Raw genomic sequence first — 20,629 nt, forward strand, 5'->3', positions numbered from 1 at the left:
AGATCGATCACTAAAAAATGATCACTAGAATGAACATCTAGACACATGTCATTCATCAAAGAAGAAAAAAGGCATGCAACACTACTTTGCCACAACAACCAAGAGAAAGAGAGTGGCCAAAAGAGACCCAACAAAAGAGAACAAACCCATTCCGCAACTACAATCCCAAGAAAGGAGAGTGGGCTTTGACCTTGCAGACCCATCAATCAATTAAAAAACCCATCAGTAAGAATGAACATCCAGACACATTTCCCTTCACCCAAGGAAAAAAGAACAGGCAGTACCACCTTGCCACAACAACAAAGACAGACAAAGAAAGAGAGGGAGAGATGGCTCAGAAGCTGCTGCTGGCGGTGGCCACGACGGCGGCGGCGGAGGAGGAGGCGGTGGCGTCTGCTGGCGTTCCGATGACCTGCAGGATCTGCACGACCTCGGCCATGGACGGGCGGCTGGAAGGTATCTGCGACGCGCACACAAGCGCGAGCTTGAGCACCGGCAAGACCTCCTCCTCCGGAAACGGCCCCATCTCCGGGTCGACGCACTCGAGCGCCAGCCCGGCCTCCACCCTCTCCCTGACCTCCTCCACCGGGCCCAGTGCGTCATCCCCGTCATCCGTCATCCGTCCGGTCACGAGCTCGAGGACGACGACTCCAAAGGAGTAGACGTCGCAGCGCTCGTTGACCCGGAGTCCGCGGCAGGCCATCTCGGGCGCCACGTAGGCGGAGGGGGCGGGGTACGTGGCGGCGCGAGAGGAGAGGAGGCGGGCGAGGCCGAAGTCGGCGACGAGGGCGTCGCCGCGCGCGGAGAGGAGGACGTTGGCGGGCTTGAAGTCGTAGTGGACGATGGGCGGGCGGAAGGCGCGGTGGAGGTGGGCGAGGCCGGCGGCGGCGCCGGCGGCGATGCGGAAGCGGTCCGGCCAGGCGAGCGGCGGGCGGCGGCGGAGGCGGTCGGCGAGGCTGCCGCCGGCGGCGTAGTCGGCGACCAGCAGCTGCGCCTGCGGGGTCCAGTAGTAGCCCTTGAGCGAGACCAGGTTCGGGTGCCGGGCGCGGGCCAGCGCGCGGACCTCCCGGTCGAACTCGTCGTGGTAGGGGACGACGTCGGCGGCGGCCAGCTTGCGGACCGCGACCGGCTTCCCCGGGCCGGCCGCGGCGCGGTAGACCGGCCCGAGCGCGCCGCGGCCGAGCTCGACGGCCTTGTCGAGGACGTCGTCGGGGAGGGCGCCGCCGCCGAAGAGGACCAGCTTCCCCACCGCCGGGTCTCCGGACCGGGACGAGCCGCGGGAGCTCGCCGGCGCGCGCGGCGCGCGCCGGCCGGCCGCCGCGTTGAGCGCGGCGACGACGGCGACGCCGAGCGCGATGAGGCCGGCGGCGGCGAGCGCGACGACGGCGGAGACGGAGAGCACGCGGCGGCGCTCGGCGGGGGCTTCGGCGGAAGAGGAAGGGTTGTAGGTGGTGGGGGAGGGGTATTTGTGGGGGTCGAGGACGAGGGGTTTGGGGAGGTTGAGAATGCAGGGCTGGGAGACGAGCGGGGAGCAGAGGCCGAGGTTGAAGGCGATGGCGGAGGCGGGGAGGGAGGGGAAGAGGCCGCCGGCGGGGAGGCGGCCGACGAGGCGGTTGTGGGAGAGGTTAAGGGCCAGAAGAGAAGGGAGACGGCCGAGAGAGGAAGGGATCTCGCCGCTCAGATTGTTTGACTCCAGGCTGAGTATTTCCAGCTTCGCCAGACTGCCCATCCCCCCCGGGATGCTCCCGTTCAGCTCGTTCCTCGACAGCCCCCTGCCCATCATGATAAAGATGCATATTATTATGACGATGATGCTGATAATGATTGTGATGATGGATACATGAGGGTGATGATACTGGGTAATGGTAATGATCATGATGATGACGATACTGATGATGTACTGACGATGGCCACTGTGATGCTGTTGATCACGACCATTATGCTGGTGTTAATGATGCTTATAAAGAAGAAGAAGAAGAAGAAGAAGAAGAAGAAGAAGAACGACGAAGTTAGAAGAAGAAGAGAAAGAAGCAGAGGAAGAAGGAAGAAGAGAAAGAGGAAGAAAACGAGGATGATGATGTTGATGATGATCAATGACCATGATTACGATGTTGAAGATGACCATAATGATCATGATTATGATGACCACAATGAAAATAATGATGATGATGATGATGATGGAGCAACGGGGAAACGAAAGAACGAACGAACGAAGGAACGAACGAACTCACAGGAGGTGGAGGGAGGAGCAATTGGCAATCTCCGGAGGAATCGGCCCGGAGAGGGAGTTGCGATCGAGCTGCAGAACCTCGATACTCCCCGAATCGCAGAGCTCCGGCGGTATACTGCCGTAGAGCCCGCACCCTCTCAAATCCACCACCGTCAAATTCCTCAAGAACCCGAGCTCCCCCCTCACCCTCGCCCTCATCCCCTCGTTCCCGGACAAATTCAGCTCTCTCAACCCCTTCCACAGCGCCACCTCCGCCGGAATCTCGCCGGAGATCCTATTCCCGGCCAGATCCAGCCGCCGTAGCCCCTCAAACAACGCCGCCGACCCCGCCGGAATCCCGCCGGAGATTCGATTCTCCGCCAGATCCAGCTCCTCCAGCCCCAGCCCCATCACCCACCCGGGAATCCCCCCTTCCAACTCGTTCCCCCTCAATCTCAACCTCCTCAGCATCGGAGCTCCGCCGATCGCCGGCAGCTCGCCGCCGATCCCGTTCCAGGAGAGATCCAGATCGGCGATGGCGGTGAGATTGTTGAGGATCCAGGCCGGGAAATCGCCGGAGAAGGCGTTGCGGGAGAGATCGAGGAGGCGGAGCGAGGGCAGCCATTGGAGCGCGTTGGGGAGCTCGCCGGAGAAGGAATTGCGGGAGAGGTTGAGGGATTGGAGGTTGCGGAGGAGCGCCACCGCCGGAGTTAGGGTTCCGGCGAGGCGGTTGGCGGCGAGGTTGAGGGAGGAGAGGCGGCGGAGGGCGGCGAGCGCGGCGGCGGAGAGGTGGCCGGAGAAGGCGTTGGAGGAGAGGTCGAGGCGGCGGAGGGAGGGGGGGAGGGCGGCGGTGGCGGCGGGGAGATCGCCGGAGAAGTTGTTGGAGGAGAGAGAGAGGGAGGAGAGAGAGGAGAGCTGGGAGAGCCCGCGGTTGAGCTTGCCGGAGAGGTTGAAGCCGGAGAGGATGACGGAGATGACGCGGCCGGATGACGGGGAGCAGGCCACGTGGGCCCAGGACGTGCAGGGGGGAGTGTCGTCCTGCCACGTGGCGAGTGACCCGGCGGGGTCGGTGAGGCCGGATTTGAAGACGAGGAGGCCCACCACGTCGGGGTTCAGCGGCGGCGGCGGCGCCGCCGACGCGGGAGGGTGGACGGATGACGACAGGATGACGAGGAACGCCAGCGCCGCCGCCGTCCCCCCCATTGGTGCGCTTCTTCTCTCTTCTTCTTCGTTCTTCTTCTTCTTCTCTCGTCTTTCTTCTTCTTATTCTTCTATCGTCTTCTCCTTCCTTCGCTTCTTCAATCTTCTTCTTTCTCTTCTCCTCCTTTCTCTTCTTCTTCTTCTTTCTCTTCTACTCCTTCTTTCTCTTCTTCTTCTTCTTTCTCTTCTTCGTCTTTCTTCTTCTTCTTATTCTTCTTTCTCTTCTCCTCCTTTCTCTTCTTCTTCTTTCTCTTCTCCTCCTTGCTCTTCTTCTTCTTCTTCTCCTCCTTCTTTCTCTTCTCCTCTCTTCTTTCTTTTCTTCTTCTCCGCCTTCTTCCTCTTCTTCTTCTTCTTCTTTCTCTTCTTCTCCTCCTCCTCTCTTCTTCCTCTTCTCTCTCTTCTTGTTCTGGTTCTTACTCTTCTTCTTCGTCTTTCTCTTCTTCTTGTTCTTCTTCTTCTGCTGCTGCTGCTGCGTCTTCTTCTCTCTCTTCTTCTTCTTCTTCTGGTTCTTACTCTTCTTCTTCTTCTTCTTCTTTGGTGTAGGTGCTGCGAGAGGGACCAGAGAAGTGGAGAGGGAGGTTGAGATAGAGAGAGAGAGAGAGATAGAGTTAGAGAGAGAGAGAGAGTGAAGGAGAGTGAGTGAGCTACGTGGGTGGCAGCAGGACGGGAGATCAAGCTAACGTTAAGGGGCAAGCGATGGATTGGGGACTGACTGGTAAATAGTTTATGAGTCTTGAGGAATGATTTAGAGAGAGAAAGATAGGGAGAAGAGATGGTGGGACAGGGCTTTTGATGGCGAGGGCCAGCTCGTGATCTTTGTTCTGCAGAGAACGATGAAGTTCCGTGACCGGTGCAGAGATTCCTCTCCCTCTCCCCCTTTCTGTCTTTCTCTCTCTCTCTCTACCTCTCTACCTCTCTACCTCTCTCATCTCTCTAGCTTATCTCTCTCTCTACCTCTCGGACAAGTAAAATATTGATGAAGACGAGACAGCCCTAGTCTGGGCCAGGATGGGTCCACTGCGACTGGAGTGCAGAGTTACAAAATCAACTCGATCTCTATCTCTTACCATGTGTATAGCGCGATAGATGGATGTATATGGATCAGACATACGATAGAGAGGTAGGCACATCGATTGATGGGTGGATAGAGAAATAGAGATAAAGAGATAAGGAATAGAGATAAAGAAACATGGTAAGAGATAGAGATCACTCACTTATCTCTCTCTCTACCTCTCGTACGAGTAAATATTGAAGATGACGAGACAGTCCTAGTCTGGGCCAGGGCGGGCCCGCTGAGACTACAGAGTGCAGAGTGACAAAATCATGTGGATCTCTATCTCTAGTCTCTTTCTCTATCTCTATTCCTTGTCTCTTCATCTCTCTCTCTATCCACCCATCACTCGATTAAACCATCTCTCTATCTCAAGATTCATTCTATCAAATCATTTCTAGTGTCTGATCCATATACATCCATCTATCTCACCTTTCTCGCACTCCATATCTTAGTTTCAACCGAACCCATTGGTCGACATTGTTCCATATCTTTCTCCATCTGTTCATCTCTCTCTCTTCTGTTTGAGTCGCATTAAACTAACACATACGGATCCGTTGATGTCTGTTGAGTGTTGACCCACTTCTCTCTTCTTCATGAATTGTCATCTGGCCATTTTATTCACTCTCTCTTTCTCTCTCTTATCATTTCTTTCTCTCTCTTCCCAGCGACTAGATTCGGTCGGGTCCAGAGAGAGAAAGGGCCCGTCGGTGGCCTGTCTCTCTCTCTCTCTCTCTATCTATCTATCTATCTCTCTATATATCTATCTATCTATCTATCTCTAACGCGTACACCCTGTTTTTCAGATGGCTTAAGAGGATAGGATTGAACCGGCAGGGCAATGACAAAGAGAGAAATGAAAGAGAGAGAGAGGAAGTAAAGATCAAGAGCACGACAGGGAGGCGAGAATATTTGTGTGGGTAGAAGCGTGGCTTTGTCTGAGTATCTCTTCAACGGCAACACAGTAAAGAAAAGGAACAAACGGCAGAAATGAGAGATATTTATATCTTATGAAGAGATATATATTTCTTGTGAAGAGAGAGAGATATATAAATCTTGTGAAGAAAGAGAGATATGTTGTGAAGAGAGAGATGTTGGAAAGGGAGAGGTGTAGTGAAGAGAGAGATGTTGGAAAGGGAGAGGTGTAGTGAAGAGAGAGAAAGAGATATGTGAAGAGAGAGATGTTGGAAAGGGAGAGGTGTATTGAAAAGAGAGAAAGAGAGATGTCAAGAGAGAGATGTTGGAAAGGGAGAGATGTTGTGAAGAGAGAGAAAGAGAGATGTGAAGAGAGAGATATTGGAAAGGGAGAGGTGTATTGAAAAGAGAGAAAGAGAGATGTCAAGAGAGAGATGTTGGAAAGGGAGAGATGTTGTGAAGAGAGAGAAAGAGAGATGTGAAGAGAGAGATATTGGAAAGGGAGAGGTGTATTGAAAAGAGAGAAAGAGAGATGTCAAGAGAGAGATGTTGGAAAGGGAGAGATGTTGTGAAGAGAGAGAAAGAGAGATGTGACGCGAGAAATGTTGGGAAGGGAGAGATGTAGTGAAGAGAGAGAAAGAGAGATGTGAAGCGAGAAATGTTGGGAAGGGAGAGATGTAGTGAAGAGAGAGAGGGAGAGATGTGAAGCGAGAGATGTTGGAAAGGGAGAGGTGTAGTGAAGAGAGATGTGAAGCGAGAGATGTTGGAAAGGGAGAGATCTTGTGAAGAGAGAGAGGGAGAGATGTTGTGAAGAGAGAGAGAGAGAGAGAGAGATGTTGTGAAGAGCGAGAGGGGGAGATGTAGTGAAGAGAGAGAGGTGTTGTAAAAGGAGAGATGTTGTGAAGAGAGAGAGGTGTTGTAAAAGGAGAGATGTTGTGAAGAGAGAGAGATGTTGTGAAGAGGGGGATGTGCGGAGAGGGAGAGATGTTGTGAAGGGAGAGATGTGCGGAGAGAGAGATGTTGTGAAGAGAGAGAGAGAGAGAGAGATCCAACAGTTAACAATGTAGAGTCCCGTCTAGTAAATGCCAATTGTCCGGACGCAATACATGCCCCTACATCGCGCCAAAACCCTATCTCTTCTCTCTCTCTTCTCTCTCTCTTCTCCAGCTTGTCTCGTGAACGAGAGACCCAACTGTCATTTTCTCTCTCTATAAATCCATGTATTCAATTCCCGAGAAAATCTAAACTAAGCAATCAACACCAGCTTGTATGAAAACTCGCTCTTCTAAAGTACAGAAACTAGCAATAACATGGCAGATAGAACCTCTCTCTATGAGGAAAGATAAGTTGGAGAGAGAGATGACAAATAACAAGGTTTCCATTTATAATTCAAATCGAAAAAATAAGGCCGTTACAGAGAACCATGGCAACTATGTCTAGAGAGAGAGAGAGAGAGGAGAGAGAGATAAAGGGATCTGCTCCCCAACTGCTATCACACTGCCAGTCAAATAATATACAGTTTTTGTCAGAAAAAAGCCAAGCAAAAAGGCCACCCCTCTAAACGAAAATTCAACTCTAGAGAGGAAGAGAATAGACAGAGAGGAAATCACACATAAAACAGTAAGATGGAGACGCCTGGGAAATGTGCGCATCACTGAAAAAGCTGGTTTTTATTGAATCAGATAGATAAAACAAGAATGAGAGAGAGATTTATACAAGGACGCGGCAGGAAAGAGAAATATAGAGAGAAAGAGAGGTAAGAGGAGCGAGATATTAAGAAACATAAGGAAGTAAATAATCCATCTCCCATGGATATGAATGAGAGAGAAATGAAAATAAGGACGTGGGAGGAAAGAGAAGTAAAGAGAGAGATATATTAAGAAACAGATGGAAACAAATAGGAGATGAATGAGAGAGAGATGTAAATAAGGACGTTGGAGGAAAGAGGAATAAAGAGAGAAAGAGAGGTAAGAAGAGAGACATTAAAAAACATAAGAAAACAAATAATCCAATCTCCCGTGGATATGAATGAGATAGATGAAAATAACGACGTGAGAGGACATAGAAGTAAAAAGAGAGAGATACTAAGAAACAGATGGAAACAAATAATCCCAAAATGCAAGCCAAAAATTCTCTTCAAATATTTTAATTTCCAAAAATATGTCCACAAAACATTTTTCAAATTCGGCTCAGTTATAGTCTTGGAGGGTATGCTGGATGGTTTGGGACAGTTCTAGTCCCAGTTTCTTATAGTCATCTCAAACCGTCCCATCCAAAACCGTCCCGTCCAAAAAAATCCTGTCCAGGACTGTCATGTATAGTTCTGGATCGTCTCGGACGTGGACGATGGACGGGACGGGACAAATTTCGTTCGTGTGATGTCCGCAGTCAGTGCAGGGACAAAGGACGGGATGAATTTTTCGTTTGGCCGTACAAAAACCGTCCCGTCCAGTCTTCCCGGGACGATTTTTTGTCCCGTCCCGGCAACATACTTTCCCGTCCCTCATCCAGGACGAAAAAAACCAGTTTTATTTTTTAAATTGAATTAAAGGTATATTGTATGTTGAGTCGTTTAGGGCACAACCTACCAATAGAAAGAAGAAACCTCTCCCATCCAGTGGCTAATTGGCTATCTGCCCCTCGCCCTCCTCGTCGTCGGCATATGATGCCACCTCTCCCCGCTCCTACTTTCTTCCCTCTCCAGTGCCACCTCGCTTTCCCTACGGACACCATACTTCCTTCCCCTCCGGTGCCACCTGTCCCATCCTCTTCATCGGCATTCACTTCCCCGACGTCCGCCACGCCCATTCTCATCGTCAGAGAACACGCGAGGCTACATCTATACATCCGGGACGCGGACGAGACGAAGGTTTCGTCCGGGGATGAAGTTTTCGTCCTGTCTGTCGTCCCTAGACGAAACCTGGGACGAACTTTCGTCCGGAGAACCCCGGACGAGACGACTTTTCGTCTCATTGGACGAAAACTTCGTCCGTCCGGGATGTCTGGACGGTGGACCATCGAATTGGACGAATTTTTTTTTGTTTTTTTCACTGCGAAAATGCCATTTAGATTAAACATGAATGTAGTCTGCTTATTCTTTTTTTTTTCTTGAAGAGATAGTCTGATTATTAATAAATTGTGTTCATCATTAATTGATGTTAATCACAAATTTTTTTCTCTGCGAGAATGCCATTGAGATTGAACACGAATATAGGCTGATTTTTAATAAATTGTGCTCATCAGCCCCTTTTTAGTATTAATTTATGTTAATAGTAATTTGCATTCCTCTATTTACTATTTCATTTACATAAAGGTGGCATTGAACTTCAACTCCAAGAAAATATTTAGTTAAACAAGAAATCAAAACTCATGTTGTTTTAATTTACCTAAATCCGATAATACAGAAATCTCTTAGATTTCTGTCATTAGTGTAATATTGATAATTATATACGATATTACAATCTCACTCAAGGTTTTCAGTGATTTATCATTCATTTGCGTTTCGCACTGGAGAACGAAGCTAAGGAAATTTCATAATAATTTTAAAATTCAGAACAATTGCCCAACTTTCAAAGTGTTCGCCACATTAAAAGAGATTAAATGTCGAAAGAACAAGGTCCAGAAACAGTGTGGGTGAAAGAGAAAATAATATCATTTTTGAGGAACTGGGACGGAAGGATGAGGCGGACGTCGTGCCCCCATCCATCGCCCTTGCGCAAAACTAGTCGACGTTGAGTTAAAAAACCTGCAGGTAATAGAAATAAAAGATAGAGAGTTAGAGAGGGAGATAAGTAGAGAGATGCGTAGATAGAAAGAGATATAGGGAGACGGAGAGATACATTTCAGAGAGATGTAGATGTAGAATTGATGAGAGATAGAGATAAAGAAAATAAAAGAGAGTAATTTAGAGAGAGAGATAAGTAGAGAGATACCTGGATAGAAAGAATTTCAGAGAGATAAGTAGATAGAGAGGGAAACAGAGAGCGAAGAGAGAAAGAGATAAAGAATAAAAGAGAGAAATTTAGAGAGAGAGATAAGTGGAGAGATGTGTAGATGTAAAAAATTTCAGACAGTCGAGGAGAGACGTAGATAGAAAGGGAAACCCAGATCGAGGAGAGAAAGAGAGAATAAAAGAGAGTAATTTAGAGAGGTAGATAAGTAGAGAGATGCGTAGATAAAAAAAGTTTCAGACAGTCGGGGGAGAGGTAAAGATAGAAATGGAAGCCCAGATCGAGGAGAAAGGGAAGGGTATCCACACACAGAAATATGAGAAGGACAGATGAACCAATGTGCACACATAGAAGAAGTAGAAACAGTACCGGACACGTAGTAATCAAGCACCGCTTCTTAGAAGAAAGGACACGCCGCAGCCAACCCCTACGCCTGCACCGACCTGCAGATAATGATGATATACTCAGATGTTTATTGCATTTCATTTTGGATGGAGTTATATGTTGTCACGTATTTATTCAAAAAATTAGATTTCTAGCAAAGTACTCATTCAAACAGAATAATAATGAGAATTCAGAAGCCAAATATATTGAAATACTCTATGGAAATTGACTTCATCAATGAAACAAGATGTCTACAAATGCTTAGCCGACGTCTTCACATACTATCACGACAGTTTCCCCATTATATGATGAAATCATTGTCATCCTCATCACAACCATCCATCGGTTAATACTGAACAATCATTGCTAAAACTCATTCGTTCGAGCCCAAACATGGGTCGATCCAGGGATGGCGGTGATGACAACAAATTCATCCTCGTCCACCACAAGCTAAACCCCAAATCGTCGAAAAAGAACCCAAGGGAGAGTCCAGTATCTCCGATAATGAATAATTTGATTCATTATCGGAGATACGTAATCAGGCTGATGACGTTGACCGCCTGTGGACAATTTTGCTTCATTATCTGGCCTTTTCATCTGATTTCCAAGACACACATCATCGGCCGGCCATCAGCAACGATAAACCCATCCTCATTCTTCCAGGCACAAACATGGATGAGATTGAGAGAGATCGAGAGAGAAAATTAACAAATTAAAACGACAGTTTGAGGGAGATCGAGAGAGAACATTAAAAAATTAAAACGTGAGATTGAGAGAGACCGAGAGAGAAAATTAACAAATTAAAACGACAGTTTGAGAGAGATCGAGAGAGAAATTTAACAAATTAAAACGAGAGATCGAGAGAGTTTGAGAGAGGTCGAGAGAGAACATTAACAAATTAAAACGTGAGATTGAGAGAGATCGAGAGAGAAAATTAACAAATTAAAATGACAGTTTGAGAAAAGATCGACAGATAGATACATAGATAGGTCGAACTTTAGATAGAAAGAACTAAAGAAAAATCAGATAGAAATACCAATACATACGTACCTTGCCGGCACGATTCCGCGTCCCTGTCACGAGCTCCAAGGATCTTGAAGAAGACGTCGAACTCGCCGATTCGTGCTCCAGCAGGTTGGTTCCACCTCTCCAAGCCAAGAATGTGCTCGCCACTGGCAAGTCGCCAGACACCAATACACAGACACGCAGTCCCGCCGATGCGATTTCTAAAAACCTAGGGCAGGCGCGATGATTTTTCATTTTTTCATTTTAATTTCGTCCCATGGGACGAAATTTCATCCCAGGGTATGCAGGACGGGACGATGTGGACGACATATCGTCCCGTCCTTCGTCCCGGGGGACTCACCGGACGGTCACGTGGACGAAGCTCGTCCCGTCCTCGTCCACCGTCCTCGTCCGGGACGATCCGGATGTATAGCTACATCTCAGCCGTCGGATGTGAATCTGGCGGGTTTTTTGTCTAGATTCGTTCGTCCATCGTCCGAGACCTCCGGACGGACAGTTTTTTTGTCCCACGGGATGATAACCACCCTGTCCGGTTGTGCGCGGGACAAATTTTTGTCCCGAATTTTGTAGAAACCCTTGGACGGAATATTCTTTTGTCTCGGGGCAAAAAAACCGTCCCATTCGTGTCCCTGCACTATACCGTCATGGTCGCGACGAACCTTCCAGCCCCATATGACATCCCAAATGCAAAACAATATACATTCCAATTCATAGGAGATATATTATTTCATAAAATGAAATTTAAGTACATTCGTCCCGTCTCATCCAATGTCCAAGGCTTTCGAGGGAAATATTTTTCCATTAAGCAACCGAAAAAACCATCCCATCCGCGCTCTACAGGCTCAGTTTATTTCCAAAATCTGAGAACTATATTATACCCACAAAATCGACATCAAAAACTCAAGAAGTACGAAAGATTTGTATAGCAAGAACACGCGAATCATTAACACAATTCAGAGTTCATACTACAGCGTTGAAGATCAGACCTCTCTTAATAACATTTTGGAAGAAGACTCCCACTTACCCCTCTCATAGTTATGAACAGTCTCCCCTTCTACTTCTTCACAGTGGTACTCTTATTCTTGTTGTCCACCGCCACGCCGCCGCCTGCCACCACTTGAGCCGCCTTCTTTGCTGCCTTTTCCTCAAGGGCTTTCTTGTCTCTGTCCAAACAACATAGTTTACGAATGCTCTAACATCTAATTAATGCCAAACAATTGCTAATCAATGTCTGGCATCCACAGCCGATGCCGATATCAAGATATTGGGTGAAACATTGGTTAATATATCAAATCATGTAAAAAAATTTCATGCATAAATGGTTACCGTTATCAGATTCTGACACCAATATCGGATTAAAGCATTCGTTATCCGACAATAGTATTGGGTAGCAGTATGTACGATATCGTTCCAATATCCGCTATCGTTATCGGGCATGGGAATCTTATTAGAAGAAAGAAGACATTATCGTTTTGAATGGGATAAGAGAGTCTTCACAATTTTTGTTTTTGCATAGCATTAATTGAAGAATTAACTAGAAAATAAAACAGACAGTATAATCCCTGATATAAACCGGTAAGATTTAATTCAATATTTCCATCATTTGAATTTAGGGAAAGTGAAATACCTCTCGCGCCGTTGTTCTGGGGTTAAGTCGTCTATCTTGCCCTTGCCAGCCGGAGGCTTTCTTGCTTGCGCCCTTTCGCGGTCGCGCTCTCTCTGGTTGCCACGTGTCGACAGTAGAATCAAGGATAAACTAGGAAATATAAGATATTAAGCAGATTCAAAGCAATATAACAAGAGAATACAAGTGGTAACAGATCGAACAAAAGTAACAGCAATCAATGTTTCGAAGAAGACAAATAAAGATGTAGAATAAGGGAATTATATTAATCAACAGAAAAATAATAAATAAGAAATTTCCACTAACTGACAGAAGAGTGAAGGATAAAGTAGAGGCATTACGCTGATTCTTAAGCGATGTAACAAGATAGCGCAATTGGTAATCGATCGAACAAGGAATGGGAATTGCTAGTTAGAAGAATAAAAGAAAAGATAGAGGGCAAGCGAATAATAGGAATTTACACGTAAAATTAAAAAGCAAATTGTCGGAAACATATGATCAAGCGTATACCAGGCAGGAAACTGAATCTTACTAATCTAGAAAACAATTAAAAAAAAGAGATTTTCACGTGCTAATCGAAGAATAAAGGGTAAAAGTAGGAAATATATGACAGTAAGCAAGTTCCAAGGAACGCCACTTGATACGGGAATTGATGGTTCCCAGAATTAAAGAAAAGATGCGTAACAGGTGAGTCATATTCTGAGAAACGTGCCTAACTTAATTAACACAACAGAAAGAAATGGTACTTGCGGATCCTAGAATGAAGAATAAACTTGGAAAAAGAGGACATTAAGCACATTGATAGAGATGTCGTTAGATAGCTAGAGCAGAAACCGATCAGACAAGGAATGGGAATCGTTGATTCCAGGAATGAAAGATGGAGAACAGTAGGTTCATTTTCGTTGCACAAGCTGAATAAAACAACCAAAACAATAGCCACGTACGGACAGAAAAACCAAGGACGAGTTTAAATATTACGAGCAGTGTGAGAGGATAGCGCTAGTTGTAACGATCGTGCAAGAGACGGGAACCGGTGATTCAAGGAAAGGAAAGTTGGGTATGTGGCAATCAAATTATTATCTGAGAGACTCGCCAAACATAATCGACAGAAATTTCCGGAGAACTTGGCTTGCCAACAGAAGAATCGGGGCTAAACTTGTAACAGATTCCCAGCAATGTTTTAACAAAGCGCGAGCAAAAACGGATCACACAAGACAAGAACAGAGGATTCCGAGACTTAAAAGGTATGTTGCAGAACAGGCGAATCATTTTCCGACAAACGCGCCAAACTTAATCGACAGAAGTTCCAATAATAATAAAAATGACGCGTACCGGCCGAAGAATCGAGGATTAATTAGGAAACAGAGGACATTACTGTAACAACACAGCGCAACAGATTCCCATCACTGTAACAACACAGCGCAAGAGGCAACCAATAACAAGGGAGACGGAACCAATGACTCCAAGAACAAAAGAAAATATTGATAAATCTTTGCAATCGAAACATTTTCCGCACACGAAAAGAGAACATCTACATCGTCCTTGACGCGAAACCCACAGAAAAACAACAGATAATCTCAAAGAACACCGATCTGGTAAGAATCAAAGGATATGAGTCATTTCCAGCCGCCGATCTACCTCCTAAGACGACGCGATCGCTCTTCTAGATCCAAGCAACGATCGAATAGCAAGATCGAGCAGAGTTGACCGTCGTCGAGAGGGCTCTAGACGAGTTTATACACTTCTTCAATAAACATATTTATATACTCTCCCTACTACGTTTCTGGCTAGTAATCCTCCTCCAGAAGCTTCCGTGGCAGTTGAGGGACTTGTCGAGTTATTTACAATTGAGCCATCAAATCGGACGATTTTTGAAAATCCATAATGTAGCTGATGTGACTGATATATGTTGTCGACTTTAGGTTCAGCCGTTTGTATAAAAATTGCATTAAAACCCCCAGATTAGGAGAGGTTCTTTGAATATACCAAATGAATGGTTCTGGTTTGTTGACTTTTCGGTCGGTTGGGCAGTACAGTATATAAAAAGAATTTTGAGGTTCCTCTTTTTCCCCCTTTTTATTTTAGGGCTTTATATTAATATGTGTGGCTTGAGGCTCTGTCGTTTTTATACTACGTGTGAATTCTCAGGTAGCCTTGAATTATCAATTTTAATCGTATAAAGAAAAATGAAGTTTTTTAAAAAAACATTCGTTAGAACCAAAAATTGATCCGATCTTTGGTCATTGATCTTGAGCATGTAGACTTGATTATCAACTTAGTTTATTCTTCGTCAACAGCTAATAAGACTTGATCCACTTGTAAGACTTGGTCTTTCAACAACATTAAGCGTCAACTGTCGAACCAAACTCAATATTCCACTAGCTTAAAATAAATAACTAAAATAAAACATCAAAATCAAAAACGAGAATCGTCAACCAAAACTGAAAATGGAAAATCGAAAATAAACACTAAACAGTCAAAAATCAAAGATAGAATACAAAATATAAAAGATTAAAAATAAAGTAAAAAATGTAAAAATAAACTGTAAAATCAAATTAAAAAAGGAAAATCGATGAAAAAAGAAAAAGGGAAATAGAGTGATAAAGAGGGAAAACTAAAAAATAGAGTGAAAATAACAAATAGAGTAAAAACTAAAAAAAGAGAGACTTTAATTGAAATAAGAAACAAAATATTAAAATAAAGCGTTAAAAACAAAAAATTAAGACTACAAAAAATAAAAGCTAAAGAGAAAAATAGAAATAATATTACAAAGAGAAAAAATGAAAATAGAATGAAAAATAACAAATAGATTTAAAAATACAAAAGAGCGAAAAACTTAAATCAAACGATAAAAGATTAAAATAAAGTGTTGAAAATTAAAAATTTAAGAGTAAAAAGAAAAATTAAATTAAAAATAAACTTCAAGAGAAAAATTTATGTTATAAATGAAGTGTAAAAAAAAAAGAGAGATATAAAGAGTAAAAATAATAAAAATAAGGAGTAACAAATAGATATAAGGAGTAACAAATAAAAAATGAAGAGCACAAAAAGTATTAAAAAATAAAAATTACGTTAAAAAAATTAACCAAAAAATGGTGAAAAAAAGAAATGAGAAATCAGGAAGAAGAATAGGCAGATTCAGACTGATGTGACTGATTAGGTCTATGGAATCAACCAATCGAATTTAATAGGAAACTAGAACTTAAAATTCAAAGGGGGCTTCGAATAAATCAAACTCAAATTGTTGAACAAAAGTGAGGGTTTTCATGATTTTCTTGTAGTAGTTTTTTATGCGTAAGGTTTCAGACATTCACCAGTAGATTGCTGCACTATCATGACCCAGATCTGAAGGTGAGTTTTTTGACAACGATTGTCGACCCACTTTTTTTCTTTTTCTTTTACGGTCAACCAACTTAGAATCGACTTATCCAATTTAATAAAAAAATAGAATATTAAAAATTGAGTGGGAGCTTCAAATAAATCAATCATAAATGGTCGAAAATTGTGAGGTTTTTTCATGAAATTCTTTTTATAATTATTTAGGCATAAGATTTCAGTCATTCACGGCCAACCAACATAGAACAAGCTCTTCGGTAAACTCTGATCAATATCCAAAAAACCCTATTCAAAAACTCTTCGCAGGCAGGATATTCTACAAATGTTAAATTTTGTTTTCATCAGTCAAAACTTGGGTATCACAGATAGAGTTGTCAATTATATTAATTTAAGCAAACATTAGTTGGATTTTAGATCAGATCAACCCACTCTGGCTGATCCGATCTAAGAACAAGCTCTATGGGCAATTTCTTTACTTAACCTTGACAACCGTATTCGTCAATTTATTGGAAAATAGAAGAAATGTTACAGTCTGCATTAAATAACAAAGGCTCATCTAAAACAGCTAGAGTTGGCATTTAGGTTAATATTTTGCTTTTTACAAGATCATAGCCAAACAGCCGATTGTGAAAATTTTAAAAAGGATCAACTGGTAGCAGACATGGTAAAATAAAACTACCGTGGATTAACAAAAATATCAAGAAAACATAACGATGAACAGAAGTTGGCACAAAATCACACCGAGTAGCTGTCCTTTGCGGCCTTGTCATGCCTCTTCGCATGGTCCTGCAAACAGGTCAAAGTTCAATTTAATCCAGGGTTAGGGTTTACGGTTTGGATAATGATTAAACATGGTTTTATTATGGGTGTAGGGTTTAGGGTTTGGAGAATTACGTGGAAGATGAAGCCGATCGACTCGTTGTAATCCAATAACTCCTTCCATTGCCGGCCGATGCTTTCCTAGTTTTTTAACAGAAATATGACGATTACCATTGAATAAATCTAAGGAAAACTTTTAACATAATTGAGGAATTAGAGCTTCTCCAATCCAAAACAATCTGCTCGATCAAAAGAAATTCTAGGATTTATGCTTCAGCAATGATATGAATATCAGTAAAATGAATTTTTCGATAAAAATTAACTCTTTCTCTATTTAGAAATAAAAGGACGTTCTTGAAGTCTTGTTTCATTCAAGAGATACCGTACAAAAATTCCAGACAGAAATAACAAAAAAAGCTGTCTGAAGTACAAATTTGACATTGCATAAACACGTTTTTTATTAGTTAAAAATTTTAAGTCTCAAAAAATCGTTCTACAAAACCGAACAGTTAAACTTTAAAGAACTAATACGAGACTAAAATTTGGCATACAGACTGGAGATGATAAGCATCAGGGTCTTTTGATGAAATTTATACTTATTTGTTGAAAAAAGCACATGCACCAATACATGCCACAAAATAATAACTTTCCATACATTGCAAGCCGGTCTTCAGTTCATTTAATTAAAACTATTTATTTAATTAAATTGTTTTCACAGGAGCACAAACTGCACAAAAACCACACTTGAACAATGCACGCAGAACAGTGAAAAAATGTTCAACGGGAGTAAACTGTATTGGGCCCATACAAATAAATATAAATTATTTTATTTAAATATAAATATATAACAGATTAAAGGGTTAAAAAATCGTTACTACGTCAACATATCTTGATCGATCCATTAATGATAAGGATAGCAATAAAAAAAGTCAGGCGAATTTCATAAAAAAGTATGCGACATATGGCACAAAATACGTGAAGACGGCCAAATAGTAAGCGACATGTGGCAAAAATAAGCAAAAGGACCCAAAAGTCCCCCGTCTATTAAATTTACAAGACCGCCATTCTATAATCGAACTAACAATGATGAAGTTATTGAAACTGGATTTAATTGACCAGATCAAGACTATTCAATTATAATAAAAACCAGTATGATCCGATTAACTTGACTACTTCAAACGATTTGATCGATAAAATCGAATCCGAGTTTGATCAGATTTTAAGATTGGATTGCTGAAACCCTATGTACAATTGGACAGAAGAGTACCTGGGCTTCCCGATTGGTGGCATTTTTAGTCCACATTGCTATTTTCATGTGCCTGGGTCGTATACTAACCACAGCTCCACAAATTTCCTGCCCGTGATCAAACTGCTCACCAATCATTGCCAGAACCTGGAGGACAACAAATCAAATTTTCCACAAGTATTACAACCAGAATTTTTTTTAGGTCGGAATTCATCAAAATAAAAATCTAGGGCAAAGTTCCACCGTGTACAGCCACCACGTGTCAACTTTTGGTCTAGGGCAGGTGATGGTCCACCTGCCTCCACCGGCACAAACTGGATCTTCCCAAACTGGCTCTATTTTTTCCTTGAAACAATGGAAGTCTGCTCCTGTGCTAAGCTTGCTTGGCTGGTGTATGTTATTATACAGGCTACATAAAAAATAAGACCAAAAAAAGTAAATAATAATTATTTTTTGTTAGCACCCTTCTTATGTAAGTAATCATTACATTTAGTTGTGCTATCACCCTTTTATTGCTATTATATAACTGTCGATATGTTTTATGATTAGTTTCATAATCTCTTTTAGCTCCAACGGTCTAACGAGGTTCTCATTGTGTGCATGATTACACCCCGAGAACGAAAAACTACCAAAAAGGTGTTTAAAATATTTTCTCTATTTTATGTTTAGTTTTACACCCGTTTTGATCCCAACCGTCTCATGATCTACCAATCTTTAGAATCGAATGATTCAAAGCTTTCTTCTAGTAACCTTATTCATTTGAATGAGCCCTGATTTCCTTATATTTTATGTTTTTCTGTGTGGGCGATTACACCGAGTGAAATGAAAAGAAAAGGGAATATAAACCAATCGTTCATAAGGATGAAACAAGAGGGAGATTTTTTCCCCCCTTGAAAGGCACCCGAAGATTAGGAACTTAGAGGCGTTAACCAAGGTTGACTTCTAGCTTGATTAGAGAACTAAAAAATATGGATGGTATTGCAGTAGAACATCAAGATCCATAAGAAAGACTCAAGGTTACGTTTTCTCAACCAACTATAGTGATATACGTTACAGAACAAAAATATAATTGTGGTTGTTTCAGACTGGAATTTTTTTTTTTTGAAAGAATGTTTCAGACTGGAAATACTTCAAACAATTACCATATATCCAAGTCTCTAGCCCTAAGGGCTAAACTTGCACCATCATGATTGGATCAATTTAAGTAAAAAATCGCGTACGTAAGAATTTACGACTAATCATTCAGAGAGGATACGTAAAAGATAAGATGATGACTTTTCGGATCATATCTCTCAAACCTCTGGGTAATGATTCCATATTCCACAAACAATGTAACACTAATTATACTAGTAAAATACGTGGTCCGCACTCCCCAACAAACATAAGAACGAAGAAAACGAGATAATAACACACGGCATATGTTTAGGAATTAAACACAGAAGATTACGGATATCATTTCCCCCTAAAATATTCAAGGAAGAACAGGTAATAAAGCAAAATTAAATATAAATGAGAACTTACACTCACTACATTACAACCTAAAGCCTTAAGGCTCACACGATCACAAATTTAACTTCGATAAATGATACGTAAAATCAGGATCATGACATCTTTCAAGCCTCTTGGTGATGATAGCAATTACACAAAGCAAAATATATTAAATCTGTACTCCCCAACAAACACAAAAAAAACGACGACGACATAACAAAGAATGACATGTATTTAGGAACGAAATCAGAAGAGAACGCCAATCAAATTCCATAAAAATGGTCAAAGGAACAACATTTATACCCCCAAAAGTCCTCAACCGTCGAGAATGTGTGGATAGGGCGAAGAGAGCTTCCCCAGGTGGTTTGCTTGGCCTTGGCAGCCGGATTATCAAACCAGAACGTCCAAGAATGCTCCAAAGGGTGAAGCTGCGCCGGCCCCACCTGTAACTCCATTGGCGAGTCCGAGAGCTCGATCTCCCCGTCCTCCAACTCTCCTTCTTCTCTCGTTTCGCCATCAATCATCTTCCCATCGACTACCACGGATCCCACGTCGTCCGCCATCGCTCCAGAGAAATTCAGGCAAGGAACGGCGACTCTGAGGGAATGCACGCAGAAGATCGGTGAAGAGAGAAAGGGAGATCTATTTATAGTGACCGACTTGGCGGACTTCAACACGAATCAGTATTCCTCAGCCGTTGGATTCATCATCCCCGTAAAATTATTCTGTTATTGGGAATATTATATTTTCCAAAATCTAAGCAGATTTGACTAAGGCATTTATTCCAAAATCAAAAATAAAAAGATCCAAATTTGATCAAATTAGTCAAATGGTTACAGAAGGTGTTACTAGTTCTATAATTTGGGTGTGGTGTTTATAATTAGCTGATGGTACTTTTTTTTCCTCTTGAAATTTCTCTCAAGTATTTATTGGATTTAATCATAGTAAGAGTATGTATGTATGTATACTGAATGAATGGGGACTAAGGAGAGGGGACAATACATGATATTTCTTTATCTTATCTTGATAATTCCTAGGTTCAATCTTCGACAAAGGTTCATTACTCTCCTTAGAGCTCTTCCCAAATTAGGGTTTTTTTGGAGGATGAGATTCTGACTTGGAGACAGGAAAACGCCATTATGTAATCATGTCTTCCATATTCCATCCAAGGAATATGGATGATGTGTCATTCATGGATGACATTGGTATATAAATATTTCATTAAAAAAACTTGTATATAACTATAATACATAATATAGAAGATCTAGTATACTGTATAAGTTCAAATTAGTTATAAAAAAATTATTTTTGAACCTTAATAAACCAGTTTAATAATACTCCAACAACTAATGGGATGGTGTCCCAATGACACTAGGATGTG

General features: G+C 42.7%; 3 protein-coding genes across 3 annotated transcripts; all 3 read right to left on the bottom strand.

The window, feature by feature from the left end:
- Nucleotides 1–206: 206 nt before the first annotated feature.
- Nucleotides 207–3,554, bottom strand: LOC144704908 (uncharacterized). The gene is made up of 2 exons (XM_078577492.1): nt 2,232–3,554; nt 207–1,772 (listed from the first exon to the last, which is right to left on the bottom strand). The coding sequence occupies exons 1-2, from the start codon at nt 3,410–3,412 to the stop codon at nt 335–337; spliced, it is 2,619 nt and encodes an 872-aa protein (XP_078433618.1). The 5' UTR covers nt 3,413–3,554; the 3' UTR covers nt 207–334.
- Nucleotides 3,555–11,635: 8,081 nt separating this feature from the next.
- On the bottom strand, nt 11,636–14,133 carry LOC144704563 (uncharacterized). Its single transcript, XM_078577025.1, has 3 exons — nt 13,973–14,133; nt 12,363–12,465; nt 11,636–11,898 (listed from the first exon to the last, which is right to left on the bottom strand). Exons 1-3 carry the CDS (start codon nt 13,977–13,979, stop codon nt 11,790–11,792), a joined length of 219 nt encoding a protein of 72 aa, XP_078433151.1. The 5' UTR covers nt 13,980–14,133; the 3' UTR covers nt 11,636–11,789.
- Nucleotides 14,134–16,247: 2,114 nt separating this feature from the next.
- On the bottom strand, nt 16,248–19,876 carry EIF4E (eukaryotic translation initiation factor 4E). The gene is made up of 5 exons (XM_078577048.1): nt 19,552–19,876; nt 18,004–18,169; nt 17,782–17,907; nt 16,590–16,655; nt 16,248–16,481 (listed from the first exon to the last, which is right to left on the bottom strand). Exons 1-5 carry the CDS (start codon nt 19,809–19,811, stop codon nt 16,431–16,433), a joined length of 669 nt encoding a protein of 222 aa, XP_078433174.1. The 5' UTR covers nt 19,812–19,876; the 3' UTR covers nt 16,248–16,430.
- Between the last annotated feature and the right edge of the window lie 753 nt (nt 19,877–20,629).

This window comes from Wolffia australiana, chromosome 6 (assembly GCF_029677425.1).
Source record: "Wolffia australiana isolate 7733 chromosome 6, ASM2967742v1".
In the NCBI taxonomy this organism is placed as follows: domain Eukaryota; kingdom Viridiplantae; phylum Streptophyta; class Magnoliopsida; order Alismatales; family Araceae; genus Wolffia; species Wolffia australiana.

Bases quoted from the DNA above. Each gene is read 5' to 3' on its own strand.
- LOC144704908 (XM_078577492.1), bottom strand. From the start codon at position 3,412: ATGGGGGGGACGGCGGCGGCGCTGGCGTTCCTCGTCATCCTGTCGTCA. The intron at 1,773-2,231 runs GTGAGTTCGTTC...CATGATGGGCAG, and splicing joins TGCTCCTCCCTCCACCTCCT to GGGGCTGTCGAGGAACGAGC.
- LOC144704563 (XM_078577025.1), bottom strand. The intron at 11,899-12,362 runs GTATTTCACTTT...TTGTTTGGACAG, and splicing joins CCAGAACAACGGCGCGAGAG to AGACAAGAAAGCCCTTGAGG.
- EIF4E (XM_078577048.1), bottom strand. From the start codon at position 19,811: ATGGCGGACGACGTGGGATCCGTGGTAGTCGATGGGAAGATGATTGAT. The intron at 18,170-19,551 runs GTATAAATGTTG...TTTTTTATGTAG, and splicing joins ACGGTTGAGGACTTTTGGGG to CCTGTATAATAACATACACC. The intron at 17,908-18,003 runs GTGGAACTTTGC...GTTGTCCTCCAG, and splicing joins ACACGTGGTGGCTGTACACG to GTTCTGGCAATGATTGGTGA.